Here is a 13,842-nt window from a genome sequence, read left to right on the forward strand (position 1 = left end):
ATTGAATGAATGACATTTTATACAGTTAAACTCATGGCTTCCACTAAATTCTGAATTAAGAAAGTTTAATGTATAAAATGAAAGATGTCGTATAATTATTATCATGTGTCTTTGATAATGGAGTGTAGCATAATGGGGTTATATACCGGAGGCACGTGCTTACTGCCCATTCATTTGAATGTAAGCCTGCTCAGCTCCAAACACACCGAAGAGTGCATGTATTGTGTTTTTAATTAGGTTTTACTGGAATCCACGATTTAATTCGTATTTCTTTTTTTATTTATTTTAGTCTGTTTATGTTTAAACTTCACATCGCCTCTAAATGTAAATAAGATTTAACCATCACTTGCTCCATCGTGCGCTTTCTCTTTATTTTACGGTGAGAGAGGATGACGCGCAACCTTAACCCGCGAGGGACGCGTGCGTCTTGCGCCTGCAGGACGGACGGCCTTGGGGGGGATGATGGCTAAGGGATGCCATGGCAACAAGACGATTAGAGTCAGTTCTTTACGTGCGCATTTAGTTATTTATTTATTCGATGTTTCGTTTGGACGCGCGGCGCGGCGCGGCGCGGCGTGCCACTGTGGACGTGCCGCCCCGACCTCTGAGCGCTGAGGCAGACTGAGAAGTGAATTTCCTCTTCAGACTGGAATCAGCCCGTGAAGGAGAAGCGCGCCGCTAAACGCGCAACAAGTTGCTCTTGCTCTTGGTGAGGTTTATGAGCGCGCCTTGGAGCAGACATTTCCATATAGATCCTGTTCCGATGCCAGAACGTGGACGAGGACTCCGCCTTATCCCTGCTGGACGCAGAAAGTCTGCAGAAGTGGGAATCGATGCAGCGACTGCTGACGAGGGAGCTGATTGACTTACACTCCATTCCGCCATCCGCTTTCCGACATGCGTCGTGAAGGCGCGCCTCCTCCCTCCGGCTGGCTGAGCGCTTCAGACCGTCCACATTCGTGACGAGTGTTTTTTTCCGCTTGGAGACTGAGAATGACAATCACGGGCTTGTTTCGTGCGTCCCTGTTGCTCTGGTTTTCCGTATGCGCGCGTTTTTGGTGCGTGTCAGAATGAATCGGTGCGCCTCGGGAGTGTGAGCGCATATAGTGCGCGTCTTTTAACAAAACCCATCCCTCCTGACAGAGGATCAAGTGTCCTTGTCATTCACCCGCGGATGGATGCCCCCCCCCCCCCCCCCCACTTCACCGATCCAACCATCTCTTACATAACGACAACGGTATAGATCACGTATAGGTTGATCGACCCCGAACAGGACACCGCGACCAATGAGGAACAAGCTGCGTTGTCTTCAAAACACCGGGAATCCGGTGCCAATATGACCGGTGTCGGCGCGATGAGGGCGGCCGCGGAGAGGAGAGGGGGGGCCTCGGGGGGAGAGCAACGTCTCAAGGACAAGGAAGAGGGAAAGACAAAGAAGCATCTTTGAGGACGAACGAGACTCTTTGGAGAAAGGAGGGACAAGTGCAGCTGCTGGCGTCAGCCTGAGGGGGTGAGGGATGCGATGTCTGGATGGGGCTTTTTCCAAGGGCACTGAGCTGAGCATGGCCTCGTCTGCGGGGAGAGGGCGGAGAGGTGAGCCGCCGGCCGCAGGGGAATGACTGGAGATACGCAGAGCAGGTCTCAGATTCAGCATTCACATTGACACTCACAAGCTTTTATGTAATCTAGACTAAGATATCTAGTTCTGCTGAAGAGGTGGCAGTTACAGGTTAAATTCAACCTCTTGGAGTTGGGATGGATGGGGTGGCTGGTGGTGTGGCTACCCCCAGTAGCGTCGGGGGGTCTGGAGGTGACAGTCTTCCCAGACTTAACGGAGGGGACAGCAAGCGGCGCAGTAAGGGCAGCCTGCCCTCTCCGGGCTACAGGCTGTCCCAGGCTTCACTGGAGGGCGAGAGGGGCTCCTACGGGGCAGACGGCAATTCTCTCGGCGGACGGGGCCGTCGCACTTCCATCATGAGCTCCACCACCAGAGACGGCCTTCCCTTTCGCCCAGCAGGCACCCCGACCACGCCGGTGCCCCTGCCACCTCCGCCACGCTCGGTGGGCTTTGCCTCATCCCGCGCGGCCCTGGCATCCACCTCCTCCGCTGGGACTGGAGTGATGGTGGTGGCCACGGGACTAGAGACCACTACCACCACGGCATGCAACAGCACTGCAGCAGGGAGCCCTGAAATGGTGGGTCACACCGGACTGGCTGGGTTTGGCATGGGGCTGGATGGGGAGGACTACAGCACCTCCAACCAGAGCACCTTCATCCAGAGACAATTTGGGGCCATGCTTCAGCCTGGGGTCAACAAGTTCAGCCTGCGCATGTTTGGATCTCACAAAGCTGTGGCGCTGGAGCAGGAAAGATTGAAATCAGCCGGGGCATGGATCATACACCCCTACAGCGACTTCAGGTACGGACAGACACACTCACAAAGACACAGCGCCGATGGACACTCTGATGTTGGCTTGCAAAGCAAACGCCACTTGTAGAAAAGAAAAGGCTCGTAATGTTCCTTTGTTTGGAAAAATGGTTCAAAGCAAGTTTGAATTAGTTTCACTTAAACAATCTCACTTACAGTAAATGAAATGAGGCATACTTAAGGAGGGAGAGGAGAGGGGAAAGACAAACAGATACAGCCACTTCAGCTGTTATCAGGAAGACGTGTAGGAGGTTAAATATATCTTGTAAGGGACACAAAAGATGTGTGCAGGAAGTGATGATAGGGTGAGATGCAATGATGCAACGGGACTCGGAAACATGATGCAAGAAAGCCTAAAATACAGAAGGATCAAAGGCGTTCGGGAGACACCAGGCTGCAATGACAGGTTTCTGAAATGTGAGACAATCCGTACCAGGCTGCTGTTTTCAGAGGAAATAGTTCCATGGATAGAGGGTGAGGTGAGGAGATGTTAATTAGGAGGGGGGGGGGGGGGGTCCACCATGAGGTTGTTTCCAAGAGCAGAAAGAGATGCCTTCCATGGCAATTAGATGAGGCGTTAAATATGTTTTCCTGTGTGAACAGCATATGGACTTGGCGCGGCGCCCCCTGCTGGTGACTCCAGGGAACGATCTGACTTCTCGAGCAATTAGAAATCAGCAGGCTGAGGGAGGAAACTGTTATTGAAGCTGTTCCTTCAGCGAAAGTCTCAAACCTCGTTGGAGATTCTTATTGTGCACGTTCTTTGGAGCTGCTTCTTTAATGGAAATGAGAACAGGAGCAAAGCTTTGTCAATGTCTGGCAGAATACATCAAAAATACACACAGCTGAAATGAATGCGTACACACATACCGGTACTTGTCCAGCATCTATGGACAGGCTGGTTTTTGTAAGAGACTTTGAATGATGACACGCTTTAAAATATGCAGGTAGACAGCAGAGGGAGGGACAGCATTTGTCTCCAGACAGACTGAAGCAACAATGGATGACTTGATCCCCAAGGCTGCTGGCCCACTTCTGTCTCATCAGCCACTAACACAAAACACACACACACACACACACACACTCATATATATGTGTGTGTGTGTGTGTGTGTGTGCCCACTGAGTCATTATGGATTGTCTGTCAATTTGGTGATCACTCACAAATGCAACTTACCAGTCTACTCAGAAGACATCCAGGGGAAGATGTCAGTGAGGGCGGGAGGGAAGGATATATGAAGGGTTGATTGGCTGGTCCACTGACGCTCAGTCCCTCCTGTGCTCTACTGATAGCCTCATCGTGATAACAATCCTAATGATCCCGTCAGAGCATTACATTTAAAGTTTTATCAATTACATTATTGCACCCTTAAATTATGCAAGCTGAGTATGCATTATGCATAATTCAGTCATCTAACTTTTCAGTTAAGCAACCGGAGCGACATCCGAAGGAGAACTTTGTGAGGCTGGAGCAGGAAAGGACAAGGATAGAAAGATTTTCTGTCTTTATGCGTTTTTGTCACTGCGTTGACCTTGAGCATAAATCTACTATGTATGTTTGTGTATGTCCAGTAACATATGCATGCATGTGCACTCTCACGGCCTCCCCCTCATTATTAAAATATGCTGCTGTCCCTTATGAGAATTTATAATGAGAAGCAGAAGAGGTGAAGATCATACCCTGAAAATGGACAAGGGGGGTGAAATTCTAGTGCAGGTGGTTTCGCTGTCAGCACCCGTGATCATATAAAGCCGGATCTTTGCTTATTTGTCTGTACGTCTGGCAGGATGACGGGTGGGAACTTGTTCAGAACTGACATCTGGCCGGCCATGAGCAGGGAACCAATCAGATGCTGCTCAGGAGCCACTTGGCCTCAATTACAGTAGAATTAGTGCTTGGTTTGACAACAGCTGAGCAGGTAGATGCAGGTCAGTTCTCCGCTAGCACCTGTTCCTGTTCAAAAATGGCTCCTGGTGAGACTGGAGAGCAGCTTTGATTGCATTTGCAATTCCTATTTGTGTGTTTTATATAGATTCTCTCTCTTCCCCTCTCTCTCGCTCTCGCTCTCTCTTTGCATGTTTGTGTGTGTGCACGTGTTTCCTTGGAAGACAGGAAACCAGGGTTTGACAGGTGTTCACCCCAACATAACAAACCCTCCCATCATTTTTAGATTGCGTCTGACATCTCCTCTCGTCGGGGCCATTTGTTTGAGCTCAAGCCGACTGTCTCATCCCAGTGACGAGAGCAAAATGTCGTGCATGGAGGCTGAGGAATGTGCAGCGACATGTTCAATGCCACGTATCAGAAAGCTACGTTATCGCTGCATGTTGTTGGGGTTATATTAACCCCCATTAGACTCTGCTCAAGTCTTAAGTCTTTTGAGACGAGTGCACTCAATGTGTGTGTGTGTGTGTGTGTGTGTGCGCACGCGTGCACGCAGGTAGAGAGCGTGACCACCTACATTATTGTAATTCCCTAAAGATAATGTACTGCAGTGCATCTGATCCCTCAGTGCTGTAAAAGTACACTCAGTACACTAAAAATTAATATAAAAACCATAATAATAAAAATGACACCTGTTAGTTATATCTCTAGAAATAACATTCTAATGTTATGAACTATTGATCAGTGCATGAATGCATATGTATATATATCACTAAACCATAGCTAAATAGAGTGTAGGGCTGCCTGTCATTATTTTTATCTTGATGATTACTTTATTGAATTGCTGGATTATCCATTTGATCTGTAAAATGTCAAAATATCAAAGGCAAAATTGCTATATTATTATTATTATATTTTAGAAAGAATATTTACCAGATCAAGACAGTTCACACTCTCCTTCACAGCACCAGTGGGGTTTTGTATTGGGTAGCACTGTTGGCCACAGTGTAGATGTGATTTACAGAATAGTTCCCGACTATCAGAGTTAACAAAGCACGTCCTCAAGGTCAGGAATAAATCTCCTGCCTCATCACTGGGTTTGTGTGGCTGTAAATAATCCCCAAGTGAGGCGTCTGTCATAATAAGTAATACATTTAGGGAGAACTACTATGTATGTGTAGATGGAGCAGAGTGATGACTCATGGTCTTCATCAGTCTAGCAGTGGCATCGCACCATGAGGTTGTGCTACTAAATTAGAGCTCAATAGCAATCGACCACGGAGTTGGGGGGGTGTACCGGTACTCTCTCACACAGCGAGAGAAGGTGTGTGTGTGTGTGTGTGTGTGTGTGTGTGTGAGAGAGAGAGAGAGAGAGTATGGAGAGAAGAGAGAATGAAGCAAGTCATTGATATGTGCTAAAGTGATGGATAAAGAGATTAGGAGGAAGAAGACATAAAGATGACTTTAATCACTCTCAGCATCCAAATGATTCATTTTATTTTTACAACTACATCATTCAATAAGACCCTCCAGCATGAAATAGAGATTGATGAGGCTGTCTGTGGCTGTTTCTCAATTCAATCCTGCTCTCAATTATCTGCTCAAGAAATAGAGATTGCACTTTATGTTGCATGTAGAACTGATATGACTTATAGCAAACACAAACACGCACCCCTCCTGGATCTAATCCTCACTATACAGTATAGGATCATTCAGCATATGTGAGGGAATCAATCATAAATGGATTAACTCTGGAAACAAGGGTGCTGGAAACAGGAAAAGAATCTTACCTGGCAAATGTTTGGACACCCAAATCTTTCCTATATCCTTATTTCATTATTGAGCCCTGGTGAATATTACTCAGATGGTAAAAACAGCAGTACTGTATAAAATGTGCAACATTCTCTCAAATTGGGCCTGACAGAAAAGCCTTATTAAAAAAAAAAGAAGTTAGAAATTTATTTTGAAACTTCTAAAAGGAAACTTCTAAATTCAGGCTATCACTGATTTATTGGGATGAATGTAGATGCTATATTATTGATATTATCAGAATTTTGATTTACTTTGCCATTGTCAGTGAAAGGATTCACAAACTAGGATTGTTTTCTCGGTGCAAAGTGTTCCTGAGACATACAGAATTAATGCCGTGCATCTTTTGACTTGTGTCATGTTTCAAGCGTCCCTAATTCACGTGGCAAACTTGATGTTTTCTGTATTTACTGAATAACGGTTATGTTTTCCAATAGTGGAAAATGCATAGCATGTGTGATGTAGGACTTCACACAAATTCATTTGTATAAATAGACATGAAATCATGTCTAAGGTTTGTTTTCCAATATCTTTCTGGAGCTGTTTACCACCCGCCCACCTACCAGATGACAGCATGCTAGCATGGACACGACCAGGACCAAAGCAGCAAAAGAGGAATCATCTTAATTCATACACTATGGGAACTTAAGCATTTCTAAAAGGGCCGAGAGCAAATATTTATATTCCAGAACATATGAGAGTACAAATACTCTCCGACGAGACATTTTCACATCCCAACAGATTCCGATAAAACATGTGCCAAAATATCTGCCGTCAGGGTTTGAAAATTATTAAAGAAAATGAAAATAAGAACACAGTGACTTGAATGTTTCTTCCGTGGCACATGCCCAATGCGTCTGCCAATTTTCGTTGTAATCTGTCAAGTAATTGATACATAATTGACAGAAATGCTCAAAAAGTTCTGTTTTCCAATGTTAAAGAAGGTGAAAATACAAATTCCTGCATCCTGCCTTCATTTGGGTCCAGCTGTAGTAGCACACATCCAAACAAACACACAACAGAGACGCTGCTGAAAACATGACCCCCCCATGCTGGAGGTAATAAAACATAGGTAGACAATGCTGTCTTTCTCTGTTTAGGTTCTACTGGGACCTGTTGATGCTCATGTTGATGATGGGGAACTTAATCATCCTGCCGGTGGGCATCACTTTCTTCAGAGATGAGAACACACCCTCATGGATCATCTTCAACGTGGTCTCAGACACACTCTTCATGGTCGACTTGGTTCTCAACTTCAGGACTGGGATCATCAAGGAAGACAACACTGAGATATTGTTGGATCCCAGGTGAGGACAAGCAGTGTGAACGCATCTATTAGGTCAGAGGCAGCCATTAAATACGTACAGTGCATGTTCTGTCCAGGAGTTGTGTACACATGTGAGATGTTGATGTGCATCCAATATTACAAATGCAGTATTTCTTTAAATTCGCGTATTATTCTTCGTCTTAGATGCAAACAAAATTTTTTTACAAGTCATAGATGGAAAGTTAAATCCCAAATGTTTTACTCTAACTCAGGGCGATCCGCCAGAACTATCTGAAAAGCTGGTTCCTAGTGGACTTTGTGTCATCCATTCCGGTGGACTACATCTTCCTCATGGTGGACAGTCTGGACTCGGAGGTTTACAGGACAGCCAGGGCATTGCGCATAGTCCGCTTCACAAAAATCCTGAGCCTGCTTCGACTGCTTCGCCTGTCCAGGCTCATCCGTTACATCCACCAGTGGGAGGAGGTGAGGAACAGAGGCAGAAGGGAAATAGATATTTGGGAGAAAATGGTAGTTCAAAATGAATTAAATATGTCAGGTATGACACATAACAAGCAATGTGTTTGTTTTAAGATAGAATCAAAACCAAAGTTTTTTTTCTTCAGTAATTTGGGGAAGAAATCTATCAAATCTCCAGCCATATTTTGTGTTTCTTACTTGCATCCACAGTTTTATCTTTTCCTCTGGTCCAGATTTTCCATATGACCTATGACCTTGCCAGTGCCATGGTGAGGATAGTTAACCTGATCGGTATGATGCTGCTGTTGTGCCACTGGGACGGCTGTCTCCAGTTCCTGGTCCCCATGCTGCAGGACTTCCCTGTTGACTGCTGGGTTTCCAAGAACTTGATGGTGGTGAGTCTGTAATGAGCGGTTTTCCTGCACGTTATGTTTAATATGCTTGAGTGAATTATTTTATTGTACAGAGAATAAAACTGTTTTGTGTTGACTGAAACACACAAAGCGCTATCGCGGCATGTTTGAACAGAGCTCACAACAGCTTGATTTTCGTTATCTGTGTGTGTCCAGATGCTTTGCTCCTTATCTCTGTTAACTGGCTCATGCAGCGACACGTCCAGCTGAAATAAGATTGACTCTCATCATCACAAAAAGAAATAGATTTTCCAATTAAAAACAGAGATCGGGTGGAGGTGGAGGTGGAGGTGTAGCTCACTCGAAGGCCTGGGGCCCTGCTCGGAATATAATCATGGGCATGCAGGAATACGGACGTGGATGCAGATGACTGCATGTGCATACACAACTGTATGAATAGCTGAATCAAGCCTCGGCTGTTGCTTGGGTGACTGTTGCTAAGGAGATGGATGCTGGGATTGTCCCCAGAGAAAGTCCCCCCATCCATTGGACTATTACCGTCTTGGAATAATTGGTCTCACACACACGTCCTAAAACAAGAGGGCACTCACACAAACAGAGGCAGGTCTTTTTATTTATAGGCTTTAGGACATTTATTTTTAAGTGCCCGATGACAAGCCTTTTATTGTCCGTGTGTTTGAGCAGATTCTACAGTCACTCTGTTTTGAACCAGAGTGTGTGATGTTATTGATCTCAGCTGTGTTCAATCTAAAGGGACAAGAGCTGACTAAAGTCAGGACAGTTCAATATTGTCAAATTAACTTTTCTTTTACTCCTTCCTTTCTCCACCCTCCACCACCCTCTCCGTCTGTGCCCCCACTCACAGAATGACACGTGGGGCGTGCAGTACTCCTATGCTCTGTTCAAAGCGATGAGCCACATGTTGTGTATCGGGTACGGGGCCCAGGCTCCAGAAGGGATGACTGATGTGTGGCTCACCATGCTCAGTATGATTGTAGGTGCCACCTGCTACGCCATGTTCATCGGCCACGCCACCGCACTCATCCAGTCACTGGACTCCTCACGACGACAGTACCAGGAAAAGGTAAAATATCCCAATTCTGTCTTTGGCTGCGGCTAACTGTCATTTTCATTATGAATGAAGCAGCAGTGCAGTGAGTGTAGCATAAAATATTAATTGACTGCTTTCTTCTTTTAAGTGTGTGTGTGCTGTGTCATTGTTTATAGCTTGCTGACCTGATCATATGTGTGTGTGTGTTTCCATGTCATTACAGTATAAGCAGGTGGAGCAGTACATGTCCTTCCATAAACTTCCTGCGGATGTCAGACAAAAGATCCATGAGTACTATGAGCACCGCTTCCAGGGGAAAATGTTTGATGAGGAGAACATTCTGGGAGAACTCAGCGAGCCTCTTAAAGAGGTAAGACAATATTCATGCACCCACAGTCACGTCCTGAAAAGGTTCTGTCTTCCAGTCCCCCTACCTTGATCTCTCGACTTCTGCTTTGTCTAGGAGATTGTCAGCTTCAACTGCCGCAGCCTGGTGGCGAACATGCCGCTCTTTGCCAATGCTGATCCCAACTTTGTGACTGCCGTTCTGACCAAGCTCCGCTTTGAAGTGTTTCAGCCCTCAGATTTTATCATCCGCGAAGGTACGGTGGGACGGAAGATGTACTTCATCCAGCATGGACGCGTCAGTGTGCTGACGCGTGGCAACAAGGAAACCAAGCTGAGTGATGGCTCTTACTTTGGAGGTGAGAACTACAATAATTATGAAGATATATATTTGAGGAAGGTTTTTAATCCTGGATGGTGATGCTGGTTCATGCTTGTACACATACTTGTGGGGTTATTTATCGGTCACCCTCCCTAATTCTTATTCTCTTGCTTGAATCCTTCTGTTGTTTTTCTTCCATATGCAGAAATCTGTTTGCTGACTCGTGGACGGAGGACAGCCAGCGTCCGTGCAGATACATACTGCCGTCTGTATTCTCTCAGCGTCGACAACTTTAATGAAGTACTGGAGGAACACCCGATGATGCGGCGTGCATTTGAAACAGTCGCTGTCGACCGACTGGATCGAATTGGTAGCTATTCAACTGTTTTCTTGCAAACTTGCGTGCAGCTTTTATTTCGACAGTGACCTTGCCCTTTATTTCCAGTCATCATTTCCAATCCAAACCTAAGTCCTTCACAGATAAACATTGACGCGTTATTTCTACTCTACAGGCAGGAAGAACTCCATGCTCCTGCGGAAGTCATCCCAGGGTGGTTCTCTAGGGGGCAGTATGGGTCGTGGTGGCGGCCGGGGTGGAGGAGGCCTTACAGCAGGCAGTCTGGGTTCCTGTGACAGCATGCTGGTGCAGCAGATTGTAAAGCACGACAGCATGCCAGCCATGCAAGAGGCCATAGCGGCTGCGGCTGCTGCTGGAAGGGGCAGCGTGATGAGCGCAAGTGGCACGGTGTCTCCTCGCCCACGCCCCGTCATCTGGGCACCGCTCGTCCAGGCCCCCCTGCAGACCGCAGCTGCAACAAGCAACGTAGCCATCGCCCTCCTACACCAGCAGCAGCAGCAGCAGCAGCAGCTCCAACAGTTGCAGCAGCAGCACGCCCTTGGAGGGGCTTTCTTCCTGCCTTCTCCACTAGTCTCTCCCTCTCCCTCCTCCACGTTTCCTCTGTCTCCTCCTCGCGGTACTGTTTTGCAACCCCTCCGCCCCTCTGTGAGCTCTCTGATTGGGATGATGACAATGGGAGGATTAGGTGGTCTGCCTCCCAGAGGAGGATTTCCAACCTCACCCTCGACCATGGGCCCTCCTGGTGGGGTGGCATCACCTCCTATCGCTAAGACTCCACCCACACAAGCCTCCTCTGTCCCGACTCCTGTCCAACAGGGGAGAACTCCTCATTACAGCCTCCGCCTCCAGCCTGATCACCCTTCGGTGATTGCTGGATCACTTGTTACCCCAACAGCTGGAGGGGCGCCAATTCCACCCCTCCATAAAGTACCTCTCAACAACCCCCCTGCTGCATCTGGCGCCCCAACAGATGGAAACCCTTCAGCTGCGGGTCACCAGGGTGCAAAAGAAGCTCTATTACGTCACGGAGGAAGCACTTCACAGGGTCTGCCAGCGCTGGGCAGGTTGACCCAGGAGGCCAGGCTACTGTCAGCCTCACAGCCCACTCTGCCTCACCGCTCATGGGCTGGAGTCCAGCCTCACCCGCCTCTCCACCGCAAGGCCTCCGGTGGTAATTTGCTGGCGGCTCCTTTCCTGGCAGGGCAGCTAGCCAGGGGAGGAAGTGCTGGCATGCTGGTCTCTCACGCTCCGGTACAGCCTGTAACAAACACAATGTTTAATGCACAAGCACAGGCCACGATCCCTATTCAGCCCACAGCCACGTACACACCACCTGCCCTTCACACCGCCTCCATGCCCACACCCGCAGCTGCACTCGTGCCTTCTGCAGGTTCCTTTCCATCAAAGCAGACAGCGAGCTCCTCTGCCATCCATCCACCTGCACCTGCCCCCTCATCTCCTACGCCGACACTCGCCCAGCCATCTCGTCCTAAACACATACCAATGACCCTAACCTGCGCCTCCTCTCCTCCACCGAGCTCGACTCCTCCTTTGGGAGGGACACACCCACTATCGGTCCCAACAGCTCCTCGTCCCAAACCAATTCCCACAGCCTCCCCCCACTCTTCATCGCCCTCTCCCTCTCCCTCCTCTACACCGCCTCCATCTTCTGTCTCTACCCCTGTTGCACTACCGCAAACGTATGGGCCCAGGTCATCCCTTACGTCCTCTTCTCCCCCTTCCTCCTCAGTCACCTCTTCCCCACCACATCCCCAGAGCCCTCGGGCAAAGGCATCCTGTCCTTGTCCAACCACAATTCCTTCTCCAATACTGACTCCCACTCAGACTTCCCGCACCCGTATGTCTACTCCTTCCCAAACGCCCACATTCCTACCCTCTGCTCCCACCCACACCCTTACCTCTTCACCTCCCCCCTCTCCTAATCCTGGTACATTTGATTGCTCCCAAAGTAAATCCCAAAGTCCGACTGCTTGCTCCCAGCCTTCTGCTTCCAGCTCAGCTCGAGGCCCCGCCTCCAGCCAGATCTCAAAACAGGCCTCACCTCTAAACACAACTCATTCAGCACCTCCCTCCCCAGCGCCAGCTAGCACGAGTTCCATGACTAAAGTAATCTTCTCAGTCCATCCCATAAAGCAAGCCCCTCCTGTTGTCACGCCAAGCTCTGTCTCTGGCTCTGGTCTTTCTAAACCAGCCCTAGCAACAAGCCCACCCACAGCAACATTATGCCCAAAGCCAAACTACACCAACTCCTCCTCTCTTCTTACCACCTCCTCCTCAATTACCAGCACTCCTACTATCCAATCTTCCTCCGCTCAACCCCAAGAACAAATTCCAACTAACACAACTGCCCCTACCCGTTCCTCAAAACTCAATGCACCATCTTCTCCTTCCCAGACCTTTCAAACATCCACCACAGCATCCACCCAGTCAGCACATCCAGCTGGGCCTGCCAACAGCACCTCCCCTAAAGGTGGGAGAAAGGAACCTCAGCAGGTGCATGCCAGAAAAGACTCAGAGGGGTTAAGGCAGAAACTCCCCACCAACATGTAAGAAAGGCGAGAGACAACGTCGCATTGGATATTTGACGTCAGTTGGCGGTGGCTGCTGCTGATAACTGGGATAAAAGATTTGTGTAAGAGGTCAGAGGTCAGCAGACAGAACCTCACGAGGACAGGTACAATGTGTCTGCATTCATTCTAGGATGTGATTGTCTTAGAACATCAGGTGTTCATGTGACTCTCACCCAAGCCATTGATCTAAAAGGGAAAGGCTTCATGGCGCTGTCTAACGGTTTGCTCCAGGCAATGGCGGAGCCTCAACAACATGTATACATAGGTGTTTTTAGTGATTGTTGGAACAAGATGAGGAGCTGAAGTGGAAACAGTACAAAGGGACGAAGCAATAGATGAGGGTCAGATAAAGAGCCGTACGCGTGGAAAGTCTCCATTTGGAATGGAAACAGCAATACAAGTGGAGCGTTCCGACTCTCACATCAGGACAACACTAGTAAATGTGAGATGATGATGGTCTTTCGCCTGGTGTCCAGCTCCGTCTCCCTATTGCCTCTCATTTTGCACCAAAGTGTCATATTTTCTCATCAGAATAAAAAAAAAACAAGAATCATAAAAGTATAGAGTTTAAAATCACTGTAAAGTCGATACTCATATGAATTTGAATAATTAGGAGCAGTCCACTGGTAGCTTTGTTGTCCCAGATGTGTGGTGTTTAGTTTTTAATCAAATACAACATTTTTAAACTTACATTGTATTTTTTTTGTGTACAACGCCTCCTGTGCTGGCTTACTTTACTTTGTTCCATCCCGTTTCTGTGAATACGTGCCTCTCTGTGGGTTTGTTGTACGCTTCTTTCCTACTCCGTCGTTTGGTCTTTCATCTCTTTTGTCGGTCTCATCGCCTTTCATCTAATTTCACAGCTCTGGCCGCCGTGAAAACGGTTTCTTTGACGCTCGCAGACTCTCTCCCTTTCTGTCGGTTTAGCCGAC

At 47.8% G+C, this 13,842-nt stretch overlaps 1 protein-coding gene across 1 annotated transcript; it reads left to right on the forward strand.

The window, feature by feature from the left end:
- Window positions 1–1,755: 1,755 nt before the first annotated feature.
- LOC137912108 (potassium/sodium hyperpolarization-activated cyclic nucleotide-gated channel 2) lies at window positions 1,756–12,890 on the forward strand. The gene is made up of 10 exons (XM_068756467.1): window positions 1,756–2,420; window positions 7,223–7,429; window positions 7,662–7,875; window positions 8,103–8,264; window positions 9,109–9,327; window positions 9,518–9,664; window positions 9,758–9,998; window positions 10,167–10,331; window positions 10,474–12,640; window positions 12,737–12,890. The coding sequence occupies exons 1-10, from the start codon at window positions 1,756–1,758 to the stop codon at window positions 12,888–12,890; spliced, it is 4,341 nt and encodes a 1,446-aa protein (XP_068612568.1).
- The last annotated feature ends 952 nt before the right edge of the window (window positions 12,891–13,842 follow it).

This window comes from Brachionichthys hirsutus, chromosome 3 (genome assembly GCF_040956055.1).
Source record: "Brachionichthys hirsutus isolate HB-005 chromosome 3, CSIRO-AGI_Bhir_v1, whole genome shotgun sequence".
NCBI lineage: Eukaryota > Metazoa > Chordata > Actinopteri > Lophiiformes > Brachionichthyidae > Brachionichthys > Brachionichthys hirsutus.

Coding starts and splice junctions, on each gene's coding strand:
- LOC137912108 (XM_068756467.1), top strand. CDS start 1,756: ATGGATGGGGTGGCTGGTGGTGTGGCTACCCCCAGTAGCGTCGGGGGG. Junction 2,421..7,222: donor CACCCCTACAGCGACTTCAG/GTACGGACAGAC, acceptor TTCTCTGTTTAG/GTTCTACTGGGACCTGTTGA. Junction 8,265..9,108: donor TTTCCAAGAACTTGATGGTG/GTGAGTCTGTAA, acceptor CCCCACTCACAG/AATGACACGTGGGGCGTGCA.